The sequence below is a fragment of the Apodemus sylvaticus genome, chromosome 15 (genome assembly GCF_947179515.1).
Source record: "Apodemus sylvaticus chromosome 15, mApoSyl1.1, whole genome shotgun sequence".
Classification (NCBI taxonomy): domain Eukaryota; kingdom Metazoa; phylum Chordata; class Mammalia; order Rodentia; family Muridae; genus Apodemus; species Apodemus sylvaticus.
The window spans coordinates 79,407,700-79,429,491 of NC_067486.1; the positions used below are offsets into that span (position 1 = coordinate 79,407,700).

Genomic DNA, 21,792 nt, shown 5'->3' on the forward strand with positions numbered 1-21,792 from the left:
CAAAACACCAGGTCTGGAGAAGTCTGCTATGCTCCTGAGTTGGCAGAATTAATAGTGTGGACATGGCTACATTACCAGAGGCATCCCACAGATTTAATGTAATCCCTTCAAAATTCCAAGGGCTGCCCATAGAGGACAGCACAGGTGCTAATAGCATGACCTACTGACTCCAAGAGGAAAATGTGGTTGCTGGCAGCAGGCACGAGGCGCCACCTGCTGGCAGAACACAAATAAGCACTACTGACATTTTAACTAGGTAAGTTCATTTTTCTTTTTCCAATAATAGCTTCTTTATTTTTAAAATTTGTTTGTCTTAAGGCAAGGTCCCAGAGACCCAAGCTAGGCTTGTTTCTCTGATTCAGCCCTAATCTTTCATCTTGAGTTTCTCTGATTCAGATTCCTAAGTACTAGTATTAAAGATTAAAGTACGACAACCTTTCCAGATACTACAAACTCAGCAAAGGAGTCTTTTTAAAACTACTGCTCTTAGGACTGTGTATGGATGGAGAACGCCACTCCCAGGACATAAATATATCATAGGAAAGTCTCAGGGATTTGGGAGATAGCTACACTGGTCAAGCTCTTGTATGTGTGCAAGTAGGAGAACTGGCTACAGTGCCCAGACCCATGTACTCTTAGCTTATCTAAGTAATGAGAACACAGGTGACTGTTACACTCAGATACCGACTAAGAGGGGTATCTACACTACCTGCCCCCAAGGTGCATCGAAAAACAGACCCATAAGAATGTGTGGGTCAGAGGAAGGGCCGGAGTGTCCCTGGGCACTGTCTCCTAGGCACGCCCTAGCCATTGTCGCCTGAGCGCCCAGCAGCCACTGCTGCCTGCACAGGGTTTGGTCCATCACAATCCTGGCATAGAGAGGGTCATCCCATTCCTGCAGGTTCATGGGCGGTTTACTCACCGCTGAGGGGAAGGGTTTGCAAGAAAGAAAAGACAGGAGACTAGACACACGCGTAGAAGGGGTGGGGTGGGAAGAAAGGAAAGGGAGAGAAGAGAGGGCAATAGGGGTATAATCAAAACATTACATACGCGTGCATGTATGGAAATATCATAATAAAATTAATATGTAATTAAAAAACTTAAAACAAAACGCCTGTCCTGTTCTGAAGCCATCCTCCCTCCATTTGAATGGGGCAAACAAAAGAAAGGCATAAACCAAGAGCTAGCGTCAACAGCACTTCACTTCAAACTGAAATGCACCATCTCTTACTTCCTCTCCTTCTTCCCATCCCCTCCCCTCCCCTCTCCTCCCCTCCCCTCTCCTCCCCTCCCCTCTCCTCTCGCTAGGATGCCAGTCTGGACTCACAATCACTGCGCAGCAAGGGATAGCCTTGAGCTGAATATCCTTGGGTCTCATCACCTGCAAGTTGGAGTTAGATAAAGTGTCTCATCACAATTCAGCATCTTCTGATGTCAGCCTGCTTAGGCAGCCCTTGTAGTGGCTGTTGTGTACTGCACACAAGTCCACAAGGCCACGCGTGCCATTGGTCCGCCGCGCGTGCTGCTCGCACCTCAGCTCGGGCAGAGAGGCTTCTTTCTGCAGTGGGTGGTAGTTAATGCAGAGGCTCTCAGTCCAAGTGCTGAGAGTAAGTGGCTGCCCAGTGCCTCGCCCGAAATGAATCTATACCATCACCTCCCGGGGGAGGGGGACATCAGGAAGAGGGGGCAGAAAGAATGAGAGCCGGCGAGTACTTCAGCCTTCCTCAGGGGTGGACCCTGTGTGCTATCAATGCGTTAGGCAGGATCGGTGTGGTGACTGGGAAGGGGTTAACCAATCACTTCCTGGTCATATTTCAGGCCTTCTCTGGAGGAGGAAATTCACTTCAGGTAAAGCTTGTCAAGAGCCCAGGCCCCAGGAGGTCATGGGCCTTACCAGGAATCTGCTCCTGGACCTGAACAGTCTGACGAGGGCAGACACCTTGCTGTTAAGGTTGCTGGGGAGGGGGTGCTCCTTCCGGTAGCTAACCCCCAGCCTGTGCATTCAGTAGCAGCCCTACTCAAAGCCAGTGAGTCACGGGAAAATGGACGGAGAGCTGCTCAGAAAGAACTCAGGAGTGTTAGCAGACGACTGGGGTGATGCACGTTAGGATTAAAATTATTTTCAATTCCTACCTAGCTATACCTTTCTAATCTAGTAAACAAAACTCATTTGAATCTAATGTTCAATCTTGTTAGGTTTATACAAAATTAGATTGGATTTTCTTATCAAGATCATTTTCAATCTTGACTCTTGGTGTTATCTAACTGACAGGCTTCTCACTAAACCTTTACCTAAGCCACTAATAAAAACTTGGGTATGAAGGTGTACACACACACACACTACATACACATATACATATGTGCAAACACTAATCATAGGAGCCTGACATTGCAGAGTGGTAGAGAAGGAATATATGATCTGTACAGAACTGGTGTTTTGTGTCTGGTTTTCGAGTGCTCTTTCAGTGGAATGAGGATATCAAATGCTGCTTCTATATATAAATAGTACAATGGCAAAATATTTACTACAAAGTGCCTCTTTCACCCCGGTAATAAATTGATCAAACAGAAAAAAAAACTTAAAAATATGAAAGTACATTAAGAGAGGAAAAAATAACAAGCCACCAAAAATACCCTTGTATACAAACGTTTAGGCACCCATACTGATCCAAAGCTACTCATAGGTTAACTGTGACTCAGGGTGTTACAACACCTAGGGTTCTAATCCTGAGTCTTAAGAGGTGAACAATTATATGTAGCTATACATGTCATTTACACTGGGCTCTGGCGATAATTTCTCTAACACATAACATTTATCTGGACTACATTCACATGAAAAGAAGTCCTGTTCAACTACATGATGAAGAATTACAGATGGAACCCCTGAAGTCCAAATGTTTACATTCAAATGCTAATAATTCATTGTTTACTAGCTATGTGACCTAAAGGACCTATCATTTATAAAGGTGAGAGTTGTGCTGAGAATTAAGTAGTGATACGCATTAATGATGCATCGTTTTAATATGATTCTGCCAAAAGTCGGCATGCCCACTCAAAGCCTGGTCCCCGGTGTAGGCGTGCTGAATGACGGCTGAACTTTCAGGAGCTGCAGTCTGGTGGGATGTTAATTAGGTCTCGGAGAGGAGTCCATGAGAGCACATTGCTGAAATGAGCCCGGACCTTTGGAGGACTGTTCTGCATGCACTACAGCACTCACACGCACCCTACTGACATGACAGTGCCATTTACCTCAGAGCCCTTACCAAAGGTGACCACACACCAGTGCTATACTCTCAAAAGCAAAAAAAGGTGAGCTGGATACATCTAGTTTTGCTTATAAAATAACTAGCTTTAGATTTTTTTCTTAACACTAAATAGATTAAGGCGAAAGGTTTGCAACATAGTCTGTCATTAGATGTTTAGAAAACAAAAGATTAGGTGTTTACTAGAATTATTTATTTTAAATTTTGAGCACAGGCAAAGATGACTTGACTTTCTGATCCATCCTCCTGCCTCTGCCTCCTGTGTGAGTGCTGTCTCCTCCACAGTACTGCAGCTCAGACAGGCTTGGTGCCTGCCAGGCCAGCACTCTGCCGGGTACCTAGCGTCACATCATTGTGACGCTCCACTTAACTCATTCCTGCTCAGCGGCCTGGTCTGCTGCTGCTGGGACCACAGCACTGCAGTGGCTGTTAAGAGCTGGGCTCTGAAGTCCGGAACATTCAGATCTGAGTCTGGACTTTACCACTTTAGAAGCGCTACCATGTCGGACAGTAACTTAATCTCTATACGTCCTCAGATCATAAGGCAACAAAACATGATGTCTACATTTTCTGGAACTGTAAGAATTCAATGAAGAGGAAAGGCACACACTTTTCACATGCAGGTCTGTTCAGGGAATCTGTCCATGATCACTGGTTTGTTCGCCTGGATGCTTAGTGGTTTGGTGGACTGCTGGAACTCCTTAGTGCTTTAGTAGGCAAACTCTGAACTGTGTTCTCCTCTTTAACGTCTTAGAAGACTCTTCCAGCATCTAACTTTAGGTAGATGCCTCTCTCCATATCTGTAGATGTTGTGATTTACAAACTGTCATACTTTGAATATAAAACATCACCCACAGGCTCATGTCCCCAGCACCGTGCTACATGTGCTCTGAACACCCCACCCCGCCCACCTCTCAGTTAATTCTCCCATCTTTCCCTATTGGCTGCTTCTTTTTAATAAAGCATACTTTCCGATGGTCATTCTTTCAATGAATGCCATCTTAACACCTTGTGGTGAAGTATGTTCTTATTAAAACTTATAAAGCTTATCTTTTCTGTCTATACCTCACTGCATTTTTTATTATGGTTTATGTACATATGTGTGCAGGATCTGGGGCACATGTTTGTGCCATGGCTTACAGGTGACAAGATGACAGCCTTTGGAGGCAGAAACTGAGCTCTAGGGACCAGGCTGGGCTCATCAAGCTTACATTCTAAGTGCCTGTACTTGGTTGGGGCCACCTCGTCTGGCCCATGAAAACGTTTGCACAGGCTGCCATTCCTAGGCAATCCTGTCTGCCCCCTTCTTTTTACTGTGTCATTTCCTCCCAAGTTACTGATTTCATAATTTCATCCAAACTTATTTACCCTTCTATACTGATGAATTTAATAAGGCTCCAGCCAAGTAGCAATGGAATCTGCACTGAACAGTGCAGGCCAGGAAACCCAATGCTCCTCTGATACCGTGCAACTCTTAATGCCCTGTCTATGCTTGCAATTCTGAGCATCAAATAAAGATGTCAAAATATCAGTATCAAAATCCAGCTCTCAGGAGACAAAGGCAGGTAGAACTTTGGTGTGTTCAAGACCAGCCTGGTGTACACAGCAAGTTCCAGGCTAGCCTGGGCTACACTGTGAGACCTACCTCAAAACAAACAAATACACACTATATATATATATATATATATATATATATATATATATATATATATATATATATATATATATATATATAAAATGACTCAGCAGGTAAAGGTATCTGCCAAGTGTAACCTGAAACCTGAACTGGAGCCACAGGGCATCATAATGGGAAGAACAAATTCCTAGGAGCTGTCTTCTAAATTCCTAGGAGTGTGTCTAAATTCTACACACACACCATGGCGTACACAGAAACGGTGGGAGCTGCAATGCAGCTCATGCTTAGTTTCTCAGGACTCAGAGGGAGGGACCTTAGATGAAATGTCCAACAGTGGGAGAGTTTACCTCCAGTAGACAGACAGAGCATCAAGTGGAGGGAGGGGGTCACCATCCCACAGGCAAAACTCTGACCCAGAATTGTTCCTGTCTAAAGTAAGAGACTGATGTAAAGGAGGTCCAGTGACCGTTCCAACTTGGGATCCATCTCAAGAGGAGGCCCCAAGGCCTGACACTATGACGGATGTGCTTACTGACAGGAGCCTAGCATGGCTGCCCTGTGAGAGGCCCAACAAGCAGCTGAAAGAGTCAGAGGCAGATACTTACACCCAACCAATGAAATGAAGTCTAGGACCCCTGTGGTTGAATTAGGGAAAGGCTGGAAGAAGCTGAGGAGGAGGCAACCACATAGGAAGACCAGCAGTCTCAACAAACCTGAACCCCTGAGATCTCTCAGACACTGAGCCACCAACCAGGCAGCACACACCAACTGATATGAGGCGCCTAACACATACACAGCAGAGGACTGCCTGCCGGGTCTGGACTCAGTGAGAGAGTGCCTAACTCTCTAAAGACCCCAGGGAGTGGGGAGGCCTGGTAGAGGGAGGGGCAGGAGGGTTGAGTGGGGAGGACAACATCCTCTTGGAGACAGTAGGGAGGAGGAATGGAATGTGAAACTGTGGGGGGCAGACTAGGAAGGAGTAACAACTAGATTGTTAAAAAAAAAAAGTAATAAAAAGTATTTGCCCCATATATAAAAGGCCCTAGATTACACACACACACACACACACACACACACACACACACACACGGAGAGAAGAGAGTGAAAATTTGATTAAAGAGATTTATAAAAAATTTAACTGAAGATCACTACAAATAGGAAAACCAACATAATACATATGCATATCTTTAAACCATCCTCTTAGCCTGCATTTTCATTAAGTTCCAAGATAATCTAAACATCTTTCATTAGCATATTTTATAGACTATAATATACATATCCATGAACCTATCATATATATCGGAGTCACAGGTGTTGCAGGACCTAAATTTAAACCTCAGCATCCCACTCCTTCCCTCACTATCTAGTTAACATAATTGTGAACCACTGGCAGGCTGTCACCTCGGCAGAGTGTCAGGTCACAGGTGTGTCCCTTCAGAACACATGCCCTCTCCTTCGCACAGCAGTGAGCGGCAGCGCACCTGCCTCTCCCCATCTGACTAGACACTTGTGTAAATTTAGTCTTGTATGGCTTCCCTACAAATGCTGAAACACTAAAGAATGCTTAGTAGCCAAATCCCAGAAGTCACTCGCGCGTGCGAGGCCGAGCATCTCCTGTGCACAAAGGCCAGGGGGGCTCAAGGGCACCTGTGGCTGGCACGTGAGCCGTGCAGACAGAGACACATGTACCTGAAAGTGCTGCTCCATCACTTGGATTTTTCCCTGGTCAGGACACTTTTTCAGAGCCCGATCTGCATAATGGAACAGGATCTCCACCATCTGTAAGAAAAGTGGCTTTGTGTCAGATTCAAAGAGTGTGGCTACATTTGTTCAATACTTAGTATGAACAGTTAATACTGAATCACACTCTGTTGCTGTATTAGACCCACAGGTGGGGTTTCAGTGGCTTTATTCCCTAATTCTCTCAGATGAAGGGCGAGTGTTGATTTGCTAATTCTTCCTAAGTAACATCTGCATGGTCCAGACACTGCTCCTGTACTGCTCAGGAAATGAGAACGTGGAGGCAAGTGCCCAGCAATCCTTTCCTGCAGAAGATGGACGGTCACTGTGAGCCTGGGTCCCCACGTCAACTCTTCTCCTCGGTACTCTCTCGACTGTTTTGTTGTTTTACTATTTTCACAGGTGAGGGCACCGGTGAGACTACATAGCGCTGCAGACTGTATCTGGGAACCACAGCCTGACCCACTTCTCATCCCCAAAGATAGCTGCAAATATTCAAAGCAAAGCTGCACTGCACCATTGCAGCCAGCACTGAGACGCTCACCCGATCCGCCACGACGGCCTTCCTCTTGCTGACATCCCCCGACAGCCCTTCAGAGAAACAAAGTCAATACTCAGCTCCAAAAGGAAGCCTCGTTCTGGTCTCCCCTCCACAACCCACATTAACACCATGTACAATTTCAACAAGCCTCCATATCACAGTGCTGGGTAACGGGACTCTCTAGACACCCAGTAAACTAACAGCTTATCAGTGTGCTTCCTGTTTGTTCTCAAGGTGAACTTCCCTCATGAGAGGGATCTGCACAGTGACACGTCCAATCCCACGACATCCACTTATTACTTACCCACTACTGCTTTTGCCTTTCCTTCATGGAAAGACCATGCGAGGGCCAAGGCTTCTGTGAGGCAATCCTGTTTCAGGAGATGGTCCATCCTCTACAATGAGGAAGGAGACATACCAGATCTGTCTATCTGACTAGCAACCAATCAGAATTCCAGTTATACTGTCACAGAATTGCTGCTTGGGAATGAACAGTATTTCAACAGTACTGTGCAGCATTTCAGTGTAGAACTTTGACTAAGCAAAGCACTTCCTAAAGCACTGGACACTGTGGTGTCTATTGCCTTGTGTGACGGATGACAGGAGAACCTCCCTCAGAAGGGGAACTGCAGGACTCCCACAGGAGAAATGGCTGATGTTGGCACGATGGCTATCTGCCCCTTCTTAATAACAAGCTCCAAGCTCCCTAGGGACAGCTCAACGCAATGTAACTTCTACGGTAATGGCACCAAACTCTGGCCAACACAGCAAGTGCTGTTTGGTCTTTCTAAATGTGTAACTATCTGTAAAAGTTGGAGCTGGCCTTAATTTTATCGTTTCCCCTTCACAGAACCTATACATAACTATCCTGAGTTATAAGGTGAACTTGAGACAAGAATTTAAGCACAAGGATGGTGAAACGGGGCAGTATCTTCAAGCCCTGAAGCCGCCGTACAAGCTGCAGGCTGCCTGTCTCTCGAGTATCTCACATGGGAGAGAGCGCTGGGCGAAGCCACTCTTATCTTGGGTAGACTCAAACCCAACTCTTTTTTTTTTTTTACACTGATTTGTTTTAATAACTTAAATAGGGCATTACTACACAAACAATGCTACCCCTTCCAAATGTCACTGACTAATAACACATCTTTTTCATGCCATGTTCTGACAGCAGAATAGTTACAGTGGTGGCAAGCCCAATTCTGATATAATCAGTTTTAGTAAAGTGTCTAACAGCTCAAGTGGCTTGTATGTATTCTTCTGAGATTAAGATCCACACAGTGAAGAAAACTCGAATCTGCTGCCACTCAGTTCCCACTCCGAGCTCACTCACCTCCCGCCAGCTCCTCAGCGTCATCACGTACACAGACTAGAGAGCAGTGAGGAAATGAAGATGACTGTTAGTTATCAGACTCGCTAGGAGGCGTGTCTGCTCTAGCCGCGCGCCTCATTTCCGATCCCTAAGCAAACACTGCTCATCTCAGATGCACACATCTGGAACTTACTAAAGGGTCCTCAGCTACCCACCCTCAAGAGTAAAGAAACAAACCCTTGAAGGAGGCAGGCAGTCCAGGCTCACCTGCACCAACTTGGCAATACACCGGCTGAGTTTTAATAATGAAGAAAATTTTCCATTTTACGTTGAAAAACAAACTGTTCTGATGGCAATTATTCTAAACCAAGCACCTGAATTCACTTTAATATACCTTAAGCTGATCTAATCCAAATATCATTTTAATTCTCCAACAAATATGCATAATTAGGTCCTTCCTGGGTGTGGTGTCTACCATCAATTGTTGCAGAGATGGGCCCTCTGGGCATGTCTGTAGGAGATGATCTTGATTACATTAACTGATATGGGAAGGCCCATCTACGTAGTACTTGGGATCCCTAAACTATATAAAGGAGAATGACCAGGAGCACATTCATTCTATTTTCTGGTTGTGAACCAAACATGAGCAGCTGCTTCAAGCTCCAGTGTCGCTGACCCCTCTGGCACGATATGTACCATGAATCGTGAGCTAAGATAAACCCTCTCTCCCTTAGGGTGCTTTTGCCAGAGCACTCATCCCAGGAAATGAACCTAGATATTATCTCCAACATTTGCAGGGGAAGCAGATCTTAAGCACCCTCATCCCCGTGCAAATGGTAACTGGAGGAGGTGACTGACGCTCATCATCTTATGATAATCACTTTGCAACGTACACGCTGATCAAAGCATGACAGAAAATTTCTAATTGAAAAAAAAAACCTAGATACGCTGACCAGAATTTGCAAGTGCACTGTTCTTCATGAGCAGCCCTCCCACAGCTATCCAGATGACACTCATAGTAGAGAGAAAAGACCTTACCTTTGTCCCCAAGTAGAAGATCTGTCCTCCATAGCTACTGATGGATTGATAGCAAGCCTTCTCTCCAACCAAAGCCTATAAAATAAACAAACACACTAAAGTTATACATGCTAGAAGTTTCCTTAAGAATGTCAACTGCGGGGACTGTGGAGACCCAGTCGCAAGCCTGATGACTGGATTCCAGCTCCAGCTGGAGTAAGGCGTAAATAAGAGAACTGACTCCACAAAGGTGTCCCCTGACCGCTACACACACTGTTACACACATCTAAATAATAAACAAAGTTTTCAAAGAATGCTGAATATGGATACATTTCAAGTCAATATAGTTTTAACCTATGAACAAGTAAGAAAATTATCTGTTGCTTAATAGCCAACAGAAGGGACTGAAAAGACAAAGCTCAAGAAGTCATTCCCCACTTCTATAAACAGCTGAATAATGTGGAAAAGAAAGGAAATAAACTGACTTGCAATTCTCACTGCAGACTACTGCAACATGCCGCTTGCAGAGTCACAGGCAGGCACGGCTTTTGGCAAGAAATGAAGATGGTTGAAACGACACCGCCGAGTTCTTTGCAATGAACAAAACAAACACAAGAGGAAAATGGAGAGTAATGCAGAACGGCAGACTCAGTGCCAGGCGGGATTCTCCGCCTACTGAGAAGATCGGAAGTCACATTAGACAGCAGTTGGTGGCCACCCACTATGAGTGCCACTATTACACTTTTAGGGATATGTTGCCGTACTGGTCTTCCATGATGGACAGTAGAGTTCTGATCACTTACCACTTTTTTGAAACGGGGACAGTTTCTAGTTCCTTTAACACATGTCTCATGATATATAGCTGTGTGCCCCCAGGGAGCCACAGGCAGCTGTTCATGCCATTGTACATGGCCTCACTGTACCACCTGCTAGGAAGTGCCAACCAGAAGGGTCTCCTAAGGCTCACAGACCCCAAAATGGTGCAAAAGAAGATAACGTGCTTTGGGGGCAGTTTTTTCCTGGTGATCTTTATGACTGGCTTGCTCCAAGTGGACATGTGGCAGCACTGTTCTGCACACGTTACTGCTGGCACGTAGGTTTCTCCAAGAAACCTTCATCCTCCGGTCTCCACAGCCACCATCTCTCCCAGCAGCTCTGCTGCTCTCCCAAACACTACAGTCGCCTTTTAAAGTATCTTCCATGTCTCCATGTAACTTTATGAACATTCGGATTGTAGTTATGCTAATGTGTATACAACAGAGACTTGTACAATTGTGTTTGTTGTCAAATACTGACAGCAGGCAGAAGATGGAGCCAGCCTGGGCATCCTTCAACAGGTGAATGGATAAAAAAAATATGGCCCACACACAGGAAATTCTATGCAGCTATAAAGGAAAATGTGATCATGGCACTAGCAGGAAAATGGGTACAAATGGAAATCATCATGTTAAGTCTGAAAAATCAGATTCAGAAGGATGAGAGTTACACAGTTTCTCTCATATGCAGAACCTAAATTTACATATGTGTGTCCAATTGCGTGCATGTGTGTATGTATGTGTGTGTGTGTGTTTATGTGCACTCATAAGTCACAAACCTAGACAGAAGACTATCTGAGGACAGGAAGAGCTCTTAGGGAGCTGGAACAGAGAGAAAAGGACAATGTGTAGCATGGAATCAGAAGGAAACAAGCCAGAGAGAGGGAGGCAGAGGGACAGAGGCGAAAATGAAAACCAAGTACAATATCATCTATCTATGTGTGAAGAAACTATGACGAATCCATTATTGTTACATTAACGTTTTAAAAATTAATATAAAACAAAAGAGAGGGGACTGTTACAACCTTATTTGCTACTCCTTCCACTGGTGTAAGGTCTGGCCTGGTTTTGACTGATTTTTCCCCCTTTCCAAACTGTACTTTCCTCCCTATTTGAATACCAAGTCAGCTCTATTCGAATAGACTCTGAGTTTAACTTCAGTGGTGCTTAGACATTTCCGTGTTGATATCTGTGTCTCGCTCTGCTCCTCTTCCTGGATTGTTACTCTAGGGATTGGCCCAGGCCTCAGAGGTGCTGGGTGAGTGCTGTGCCACCAAGCTATACTGCCAACACCAGTCTGATCCCTTCTTAGCCCGCCTTTAAGATTTTAAGGATTTGCCAGTGCAGCATGCTCTCCATTTCAAACTGCACTGCTGGGGTGCAATGCCCCTGAGTACTCTGGGGACTCATGAAGCTGACTGCTCTAACTGGTCTCAATAGGCAGACGGCACACTCTGGGGCACAGCGGACAGATTCTCTTTAAGCCCTTCTCACGGCTCCTCCCTGTCCTGGGGCAGTGTCCTTAGACAGGCCTGTGAGCAGCTATCAACACAAGAGCCCAGGGGATTCAGGATTCCCCCAGCACTGTCCACAAGCATGACCTGTCTCTCTTTTCCTGTACCCTCAGCTCTGTTTCCCCAGTGACGGAGTCCACCAGGTCCCCGTGTCCCTCTTCCCTACGCCACAAGCTAGAAAACCGGAGGACCTGAGGCAAAAGTGAGCAAGCTCTTACGGCTTGTCTCCTGCTTGGTCCAGGATCTGCCGCCCATCATTACTGATGTCCAGGCTCTTGAGCACTGGTTGGTTGGTTGGTTTTTGGATTGTTGTTGTTGTTTACTATTTTAAGCAGGAATATAAACATAATTCCCCGTCCTCTATATTAGCTAAAGGTGCAAGTTTAAAGTTTAATAGTGTCCTTTTCTAAGGTTCATTTATCTTATTTATGTGTATGGATGCTTTGCCTGCATCTACATATGTGCGCCGTGTGCATGCCTGCTGCCCAAGGAATCCAGAAGAGAGCACTGGACCCCCTACAAGGAGTTATGTGTGATTGTGAGCCACCATGTAGGTGCTGGGACTCAACCCAAGTCTCCTACAAGAGCAGCCAGTGCTCTTGGCCACTGAGCCATGTCTCCACCCACTAACGGCCACGCTGCCCCAGGAAACGCCTGCGTCTGAGGCACTGGCTGCTTTACTTTGTGTGCTCCACTGCATGACCATTTCTTATTGTTTTTTCACTGGTTTTTACATTGTATGGTTATTATGTTAAGCAGCCTTCACATATATTTCACTCTCTGAAGTCATAAACAGGAGAAAGACTGGAGCAAAGCCTACTGACTGTTGTCGGCACCCATTAAATATGATTGTCATTACTGTCCTTTATACGAAGTTTCCCACGGATATCCCACAGCGGTCCACTTGTCCTGTTTAAAGACAAATGGCCGAGGAAGCAGGTGATGATGAACTCAGGGCTGGGCTACACTCAACTTACACAAATTGCTCAAAGCATTAGCCTAGCTGCCCGCCACAGTAACACTGACACCAATATAAGCCGTGTCTCCATCCTCTGTGCTCCTGTCCCAGTTCCTAGACCATCTTTTTAAAAGACAGCCATCTCTGCCTTCTAACGCTCGAAGCCACCACACCTGCACAAGCTCCTGGCACACCCCAAAGACTTCCGAAGCCCTGTGGGGCTACCAGTCTATAGGTCATTTCCCTCAATCCGCTGAGCTTACTGTCACCGGCTCAATCCCTAAAATAATTCAATTTTACAAATTCCCTCTCGAGAAAACTGTTTATCTTTTAGATATAAAAATTAAAAGTTCTTTGGGTTTTTCAGATTTATTTTATTTTATGTATTATAGATGTTCTTTCTGCCTGCCTGTGTGTCTGTGCACCACATGCATGCAGTACCTGTGGTGCCAGAAGAGGGCACCGGATTCCCCTCGGAACTGGCATTACAGACCAGCTGTTAGCTCACAAATGGGTGGGAATTGAACCCAGGTCCTCTGAAAGCGCTCCTAACCCCCGAGTCATCTCTCCAGCCCATTCCTTATAATTAAGTAACAGGAATTACTGTTTGGGGTTATAATCCTGAGTCCTTAGAAACACATCAACACCTGCTTCAACACAGCAAGGCAGAAAAACCTTAGTAGCCCTATTTTTAAACAACATAGCGGTTAAAACAACAAAACAAAATAAAAAAACAAAAAACAGAAATCCACAAACTGCCACCGTGGAGAGAGCAATGCTGGGATGAGGTGGTGCTCACCAGGGCCTGGCTAACGTTCCCGCCTGTGGCCAGCGACTTGAAGTGGCTGCTGTTGTAGACCAGTTGGACTTCTGAGATCTCCATCGTCTCCAGTTCCTCCTGCGTCTGCCGATCAATCACATGCAGCTTCTCCACGCTGTCTAAAAGCACGACTGTGCGCGAGTTTATCCACTGTAATTCAAGCACATACCAGCATGAACAATCAGGGCCAGTCCAGACCTTCCACGACAAAAGGGGGCTTGGCCACTCCACATGTGGCACCAAGGACCTTATGCTCCAATAACTTAAACAGTGACAGAGGCACAGTCAGAGCAGCTCTAGATGCACAGAAAACTGTGCTAAGAGTCACAGTGTCAGATGACGCTCTGCTCAGATACAGGAGGGCTGACTAAGAATTCTAATATATAGCAGAAGGTTGCATTTATTTTTTTTTACATGATTTTTTTGAAGGACATATTGGTACAAATGACCTTAGTACAATAACAAACTTTTCAACTTTTTATATTAGTGAAGCAAATATAAACAGCAACTTAAACCTCATAAACACAGATGGTCAGAGGACAAGTCTTGGCACTGAAATAATGTATATTTTAAAAGACATATACCCTAATAAATACCCTTTAAACAATACCCTTTGAACAAACAAATAATTAAATCCTATCAGTTCCTCTAGAGAACTCTGACATACACAGCATTTTTGTGAACCTGCATTTTAATTACAATTAATTACACAAGTATGGAATTTCCTAATTGTGCTACCATGTTGGTCCTCACAAAGTTTTAGATTCTGGAGCACTTCCATTTTTGTATTGTTGGATTGGAGATATGTAATGGTTTGAATGACAACAGCCCCCATACGATCATATATTTGAATGCTTGGTCCCCCGTTGGTGGATCTGTTTGGGAAGGATTAGGAGGCGTGGCCTTGTTGGAGGAGGTGTGTCATTGGGGGTGAGCTTTGAGGTTTTAAAATCCCACACCATTAACAATTAGTGCTCCCTCTGCCTCCCACTGTGGATTAGGTCTGACCTCTTGGCTACTGCTCCAGCCCCAAGCCCGTGCGCCTGATGGCCTGCCTGCCTGCTGTCTTCTGCCATGCTTCCCACCAGGACGGTCACAGACTCACTCTCTGAAACTGTAGCCTCACTAAATGCTTCTTTCACTACGCATTTCTACTGCTTATTTCTAAGTCAGTAGAGTGTGAGTGAGTTTGAGAAGCCGTGTGGGTTTGGCCTGGTGGCACGCTCTTACAGTCCTAGACGATGAGAAGCTGAAGCAGGACGAAGATCTAAGCAGGGGTTCTGGGTCAACAGGAGTAACTTAGGAAGACTTGACTGGAAAATGTGTCACGCAACCAAGTTTATGCATCATATATTACTTCTTAAATTTTGACTATACCAATTACATATCCTAAAATATTATATATTATTGAAGGAAAAATTTTTTCAGACTTTTTACTGGATAAATGAACCACTACTGAAGAAGAAAACATAAAATCTGAATCAGGAAGAAGTCTCATTTTTTTTTTAAACCAAGACATCCTGAGCACTAAGAGATAAGGTAGAGAGAAAACTTGGCAATGATTTTGTCACAAGAAAAAACCAGTAACACACTAAATCTTTTAGGAGAAACTCAAAAGCACACACGTGTCCACACACAAGGCAGTGTGACCACTGAAGAGAGCTGGGCTCTGAACCCGAGCTCTCCCTGGCTGTTAGGACACTCAGGAATCCTTTCCCTCCCCTGCCAGTGCTCAGCAGAACTGTGGGCAGCTGGGTGAAAGGCATCAGGCCTGACATCAAAGCCAAGGCAGGTTTCATACGTCAGGGCCGTGTAGCACTTCATGCTGGGTGTATGCGCTGACGTGTGCTCTGCATGAAATAACAGGGATGTGGTACTCACAGTGAAGTTGATCAGATCATAGGACAGGTGAAGGTGCTTTTGCTTGGTCACGTGTATTGCACCCGACTCATCTCTCTTAACCTGATAATGAGAATGAGGACAGCCCGGATATCAAATATTATTTGAAAGAATTTTTTCAAATATTTGTACTCCACCTACAATACGAGTCTCATTTCATATAGATAACCCAAAAATATTGTTAGAGAAATTATTATGTGCGTGAGCAGCAGCAGGTTCGCCTGGCACCCGAGGTGTGAACCCTCACTTCAGCCTGAATTTTCCTGTGCCTGCTACAGCAGACGTCTTTCTTCGAAGGCTCAGTTCCTTTCCACCTCTCTAGTCCCACCTCTTGGTGTGCTGACCCCCTGTCCTGGCCTCTTCACTGTCACGTGCTCTGGCCACAGGTTCAGTTGCTCAGCTGTTGCCATGCGGAGGGAGTCACTTCCTTCTCAGTTTCCCATCTGTGGCACCAAGCTGTGCTTTATGTGCCGCAGGTATAAAGTGTCTCATTAACGGGAAGATGGATGCCAGCACCACCTACTCCCAGAGGTTTGCTACAGTCCTCCTCCAACAAACTCTATCCTGACCCTGTCCCCAGCTGTTTAATGTCTTCCCTCCCTTTCTAGCATACCCAATTGCTCCTTTAAAAGATCTGCTTCCTTCATTTGCTCTCAAACATATTTCTGACTTTGTCTTTGAAAACAAAAGCATTCCCTAAACAGATAAAATTCCCCCGGTTTGCTTCTCGTAGACTGTATTCCCCTCACAGCAGAGCACTGTGGTGAGATGGTTTTGCTCTTCCAGAAACCCAGTTCTTTATCAAGAAGCCTCCACCCCATTCCCAGGCTAATCAGACATCTGACAAGGACCTGGCAAACCACTCTGTCCAGCGCTTGACTCTCCACCTTCCTTCCACGATCATTCTCTCTCTGTGTCCTGCCTTAGGCTCCATCCTTCCTGTACACCAGCCCTCTACCCTTCCCACCCCGCTTCGATGGTCTTTACAAGAACCACCCTTTGTCTTTTCTTTTTCCTCTGCCTTTCATGAGTGCCTAGCAAAATCAATGCTTCAGTTTAGTTAAGTCCTCACTATAGACCCATGTGCTAAAGACCTGGTTACTGGCCTGTGTGTGGCATTACCTAGGCTTGGAGGGGTAGGGGTAGCATCATAGAGACATGGTGATTCCTGGACGGGATTTATTATAGATGTGTGTATCTGTCTCTGTAAGTCACTGCAGATGTGTCTGTCTGTCTGTCTGTCTGTCTGTCTGTCTGTCTGTCTCTCTCTCTCTCCCCCCATAGTTGCCACGAGGTGAGCAGCTTTGGCCTACACATGAACCCACTGTGATGCAGTACCTTCCCACAGGTCAAGGGCCACAGGCCAACTGACCCAAGGACCACAACCCCTCTGAGATGTGAACGCAGATGAACCTGTCTCTCATCAATGGCTGCAGCTGCTGCGCTGTGTTAACGGTTAACACACGATGCCCTTTAGGTCTGCAGCCCTCCTACCTTGTCTGTCCTAAAGTGTCCATCTGCTCGTCTGCTCCCTGGACATCCTCGTCAAACACCTGAGGGTCCTACTTTCATTTCTAACTCAGCATGCTGGGATCGGAATCACTGTCTACACAAGAGTGTTTTGCTGAATGTTCCCTGACTCTACCATGCAGTGGCCTCCCTCCAGTTGGTGACCCTGTGCGATGAGATAGATGCTTGCTGTTTGTTTAAAATGTGCTTGCTTAAGGACATCACACAAGCTTCACTACAAGTGCACAGCCCCTCCCTCCCATAATCTATTATCTGTGACACCTCTAGACTGAGATGACATTTAATTACATCTTTACAGCTTTATTTACCTAGGAACCTATAACATCTGCCCATTGCCAATCCTAGCAATCTTACATAGATCAGGGATGCCACTCGAGGACTGGCAAACTTGCGTGTAAATAGCTTAGCCTCTGCAGGCCACAAAGGTTATCAGGCCTACCTAACTCCACTCCTGCAGTGAAAAGCAAGGACACACAACATGCAAGCTGAGCATGGTGCTGCATGCTATAATCCTAACACCTGAGAGTAGGGGCCGGAGAATCAGGAGTCTAAGGCCAGCCTTGGCTACGGCATGAGTTTGAGACCACTCTGGGATACATGAGAATTTCTCTCAAAAAATAATAATAATAATTAATTAAAATATAAATGAATGAGCATGACTATATTCTACTAAAAATTTACTTACCAAAATACATAACCATGCATATGTTGTACATGGGTCCTATATTTCCCCGATCTTTACTCTAAACCCACCCACAGATTCAATTCTACACTCTCCCCAAGATCCACTCTACAGACCACCCTTTATACACAGGTGCCCCGTGCCTCCTGCAGGTTAAGCAGGAGGGTCAGCTTCTAGTCTCAGTTTTCAGCTCAGTGTGGAAGAGAGGGTTAGGCGAGGGTTTATGAGCGCTCACTGCCAGGACAGGACTGACGAGTACAGAGCTGATTCCGGAGGCAGAGAAGGCAGCAGTGGCCATGAGCAGGACCGGCGGGAAGCACAGAGCTTTGCTGACAGGTGTCTGTGTGAGCGAGGAGACCAGCTGGGAAGCCATGCTGAGTCTAGGACCAACACGGGTGTGGTTTATTCTGGCCTGAAGACTGAGAGAGCGTAAGAGTGCACGGGAGGGGGGGCCCGCTGGAGGGGCACTGTGATAGAGTGCATGGGGTGGGGGTGGGAGGGTGGGGGGTAGAGGGTAAGGGGGGTGGAGGGGCACCGTGATAGAGAGCACTGTGATCGCATGTCTGAAGGAGGAAAGGATCTGGAAGGTTCTGGCTGGAGAAGTGAGGTGCAAGGTGGTTCCTGGCCTCACAGTGTGCTACACAGACACAAGCATGGGCTGTGACTGAAGTTCACTGTCTTCCCCTCCGAAGACAGTGACTGGGATTCTAGGTGCTCTCATTAACAACTTTAGTTCTCACCAAACCGTTCGGCACATCAACAGCTCTCTCCCGAATAACTCTCCAGTTTCACCCTTCAAACAGCACATAAGCTGTGTAAAGGAATGTGCGCTACATCCTTCCCTGGCTTCCTGTGCAAATGGTACTTGCTCTCTAACAAATAAATACTCAGACATGTACAGACTGCATTACTGTAAACATGTTCTCACTCATACAGACGAACCACGGGTGATCTATTAGCCAAAGGAGAACGGACCAAGAACTAAACCGTGAGGACTAACAGCCGAGAGAGTCCAAGCTTCGGCATTTCAACATTGAAGTGGTAAATACAAGTAAACAGGCTACACTCTCTCTACAGAGACTTGTGGTGGTGACAGAGATTTTGATACAACATTAAATCATCAGCGAGTCTGGGGGATATTTGTACGAAGCTTCCCAGCAGACCGCCCACCCCGCGCCCGCCTCAGCTCACCAGGAGGAAGTGAACCATGTCGCCTCTGCAGAAGGCGAGCATGGGGTTCACGCAGTTGTTCACTGCCACAAAGTGCCAGGCCAGCAGCGGGACACTGGAAGGATCCATCTGCAGAAAGGAAAGATGGAGAAGGACTCACCGCAGTTGACAAGCAGGACAAAGTAGAAAATCTGTTTAAATTTGCATCTGACGATCTCTTGGTAACCCCTCCCTGACTTCCCACAAGACTTCAGTGAGCAGGGACTGGTGGGATGGTTGCAGGGAAGAGTCTGAGGGTCATGATTTTTACCTTGGCTGGAGTTTGGTTATAAAAGTACATGCATCTCTCCAACAACAATTACACACTCAAGATTTGTATATTTATTGTAGATAATTGTATACCAACAAAACCTAAACAAATGTGACTCTAGCTAACTATATACATGCTAATGTCCCAGGCAGAAGGTGGTGGTTTCTATATTTTACTCTGAAATCTATTAAAAAACTAAAATATCTTTCTGGGTAGAAAGATGGGTAGATGCACAGATATGTAATAAAGGAAATGCAGTAAAATGATAGTAGTAGAATTTAGATGGCAGGAATACTAGTATTTCATTAACGTTCTTTCAACATCTCCGACAGATCACTCCCTCCGCCCTCCTTACGCCAACAAAACCGAGAGGTGCTCACCCGGCCATAGGGGAAAGTCATCCACACCTTCAGGGATGGCTTCAGCCCAATGACCAGGATCTAGAGGAGAAAGGATATAGCATTCTCATTATTCACCTTGCAATTTTCAAATGGTTTCCCAAGTCTCTCGAGCTCAGGGTTCTGTCTTCTCAGCACGCCTACCTTTGTTAAAGATGCCATGGCCAGCAGCGAGAACTGCGTGATGGGATGGTCCTTCAGCTCGGGCTTGGAGTGCAGGGGCTCGATGCAGCAGACTTCACCCTTGGAGCCGCTAAACAGGCACCTCGACTCACAGGTTCGCACGCCCATCACTCTCCTGAAAATGTAAGACATTCACAATCGAGTCAGAGATAATCCAAGACACTCTAGCTCTGCCTTGACCAACTGCAGCCACGGCATCCACAGGATGGCAGCGCCTTCTCAGTACTCAGGATGGACCTGCCGCTCTCCTAGTAAGGATGTCCCACAGACCTGCCTCAAAGGCTTTACTAGGGTCTTCATTCTGAAAGGTCTGGCTCTTGTCTTCGTTCCTCTCTGACCGCTGTCAGCGTGGCAGCCATACTCCAGCCATGCTGGCTTCCTCGCCTCCCCGCTCGTGCCGACCTCCTGCCCTTGTGTGAATGAGTCTGCCTGGAGCTCTTGCATCAGAGTTCTCACTTGCTGGCTCCGATCTCTCAGCTGGTTCCTCTCAGGTACTGCTTTCTACAGATGCCTCCCTGAGCTCCACCCATGCACTCACCTGAACACGTGAACACTAAACACCTGTCCCCTCTGTCCCCTCTGTCCCCTTGCGCATGCACATCTCTGAGGTTATGCCGGCTATTTTTCTGTTTCCTGTCTCCTGTGTTCTTCCCAACTATTCTGTTAAGAATCAGGACCTTCCTGGTTCCTAACTCTAGCTCTGGTGTCTAGAAACAGGAGATGCTCAGTAGACATTAGCTGGGTAAATGAGCCATATTGTCTCAGCAATTACTTAGTGCCTCAAACTTAAGAAGTTATGAAAAAAGTAAGAAACAAATATAGACATTAACCTTAAGAATTTATGGAAACGAAATACACATTATATACTATATTCTACACATTTGCAGCCTCGGCTTCACAAATATTCTTCCTTTGCTCCTATTTAACAACTAAAATGGGGCAATTCAAAGACAAGAAAACCTTTTGTACTTAGCCATTACGGTCATAACCAAGTGGGCCTGGAGCCGAAACTAAAATTAGTGAGCTATCCAGAATAGATTCTAGCATGACAGCATAGACTCCCCGGGGACTCAGAATCTAGAATCCCAGTTTGGACCTGAGATAAAATCATGGCGACCAGGTCTAGACTCCCACATGTTTTATAAAGCTCCCCAGGTAACTATAACAGAGCCAGAACCTATCTGCGAACACCTGGACCTGCCAGACTTCTCCATGTTCAATTTCAAGCCATTAAACAGCTAATCTTTCCATTTTTCAACAAAGGTCCATTAAGTCTCTTACTTAAATGTTAGTTCAAAAACAGAGCCTCCACTGTCGTTGCAAATCGCCAGAGTTGGATCATCTGTGAACTAAACAGAAAAGGACTTTACTTTCTTAAATCAACCAGACAAGTGTAGATCATGAGGAAAAATGACAAAGTTTGAAAACAAAATACACACTCAGAACATAAAATAAGCCAGATTTGGTTCATCACTCAAAGTGTATAACTTGTCGTTACTAACATTTAACTCACTATCTTTAAATAACTGAGCCTTTCTAAAAGCAAAACAGGGGTGAAATGACCCAGAAGACACAGGTGCCCATCACCAGGCCTGATGACAAGAGTTCTCTCTGTCCGAGACTCCCATGGTGGGAGTAGAGACCGTCGCCCACAAGTTGTCCCAAGGTCCACACGCATAGTGTAGCACACGCCCCTACCTGAAATATACACACAATAAATAATATTTGTTTTAAAAAGTAAATCAATCTTTCATCAGAATAAAAGGGGAAAAACAATCTTCAGTTGATAAAAGCCCTGGTGCTCTTGCTTTGGTCCTTACATTAAAGTTTATAACTGGTTTTAAACCTGGCAAGATCAGGCAGATACACTGCCATTGATGACTTTAATAAAGAAAGACACGAGTAAGATTCTTGGGATTTGGGGGAAATAAACTTGTTTGATAAGTGTTCTGAGCAGCCAGGGAGTGTAGCCACTTTATCTACAATAAACTCTTCCTAAATGGGTTT

At 45.6% G+C, this 21,792-nt stretch overlaps 1 protein-coding gene across 1 annotated transcript in view; it reads right to left on the reverse strand.

Moving 5' to 3' along the window:
* Vps8 (VPS8 subunit of CORVET complex) overlaps nt 1–21,792 on the reverse strand; it is a 197,273-nt gene that overhangs the window by 131,809 nt on the left and 43,672 nt on the right. Inside the window, 11 exon segments of the mRNA XM_052157994.1 lie at nt 6,589–6,678; nt 7,184–7,230; nt 7,485–7,575; nt 8,511–8,546; nt 9,528–9,602; nt 13,593–13,763; nt 15,495–15,575; nt 18,916–19,023; nt 19,585–19,644; nt 19,747–19,900; nt 21,067–21,134. Of these exon segments, the coding sequence (XP_052013954.1) occupies nt 6,589–6,678; nt 7,184–7,230; nt 7,485–7,575; nt 8,511–8,546; nt 9,528–9,602; nt 13,593–13,763; nt 15,495–15,575; nt 18,916–19,023; nt 19,585–19,644; nt 19,747–19,900; nt 21,067–21,134 (981 nt within the window).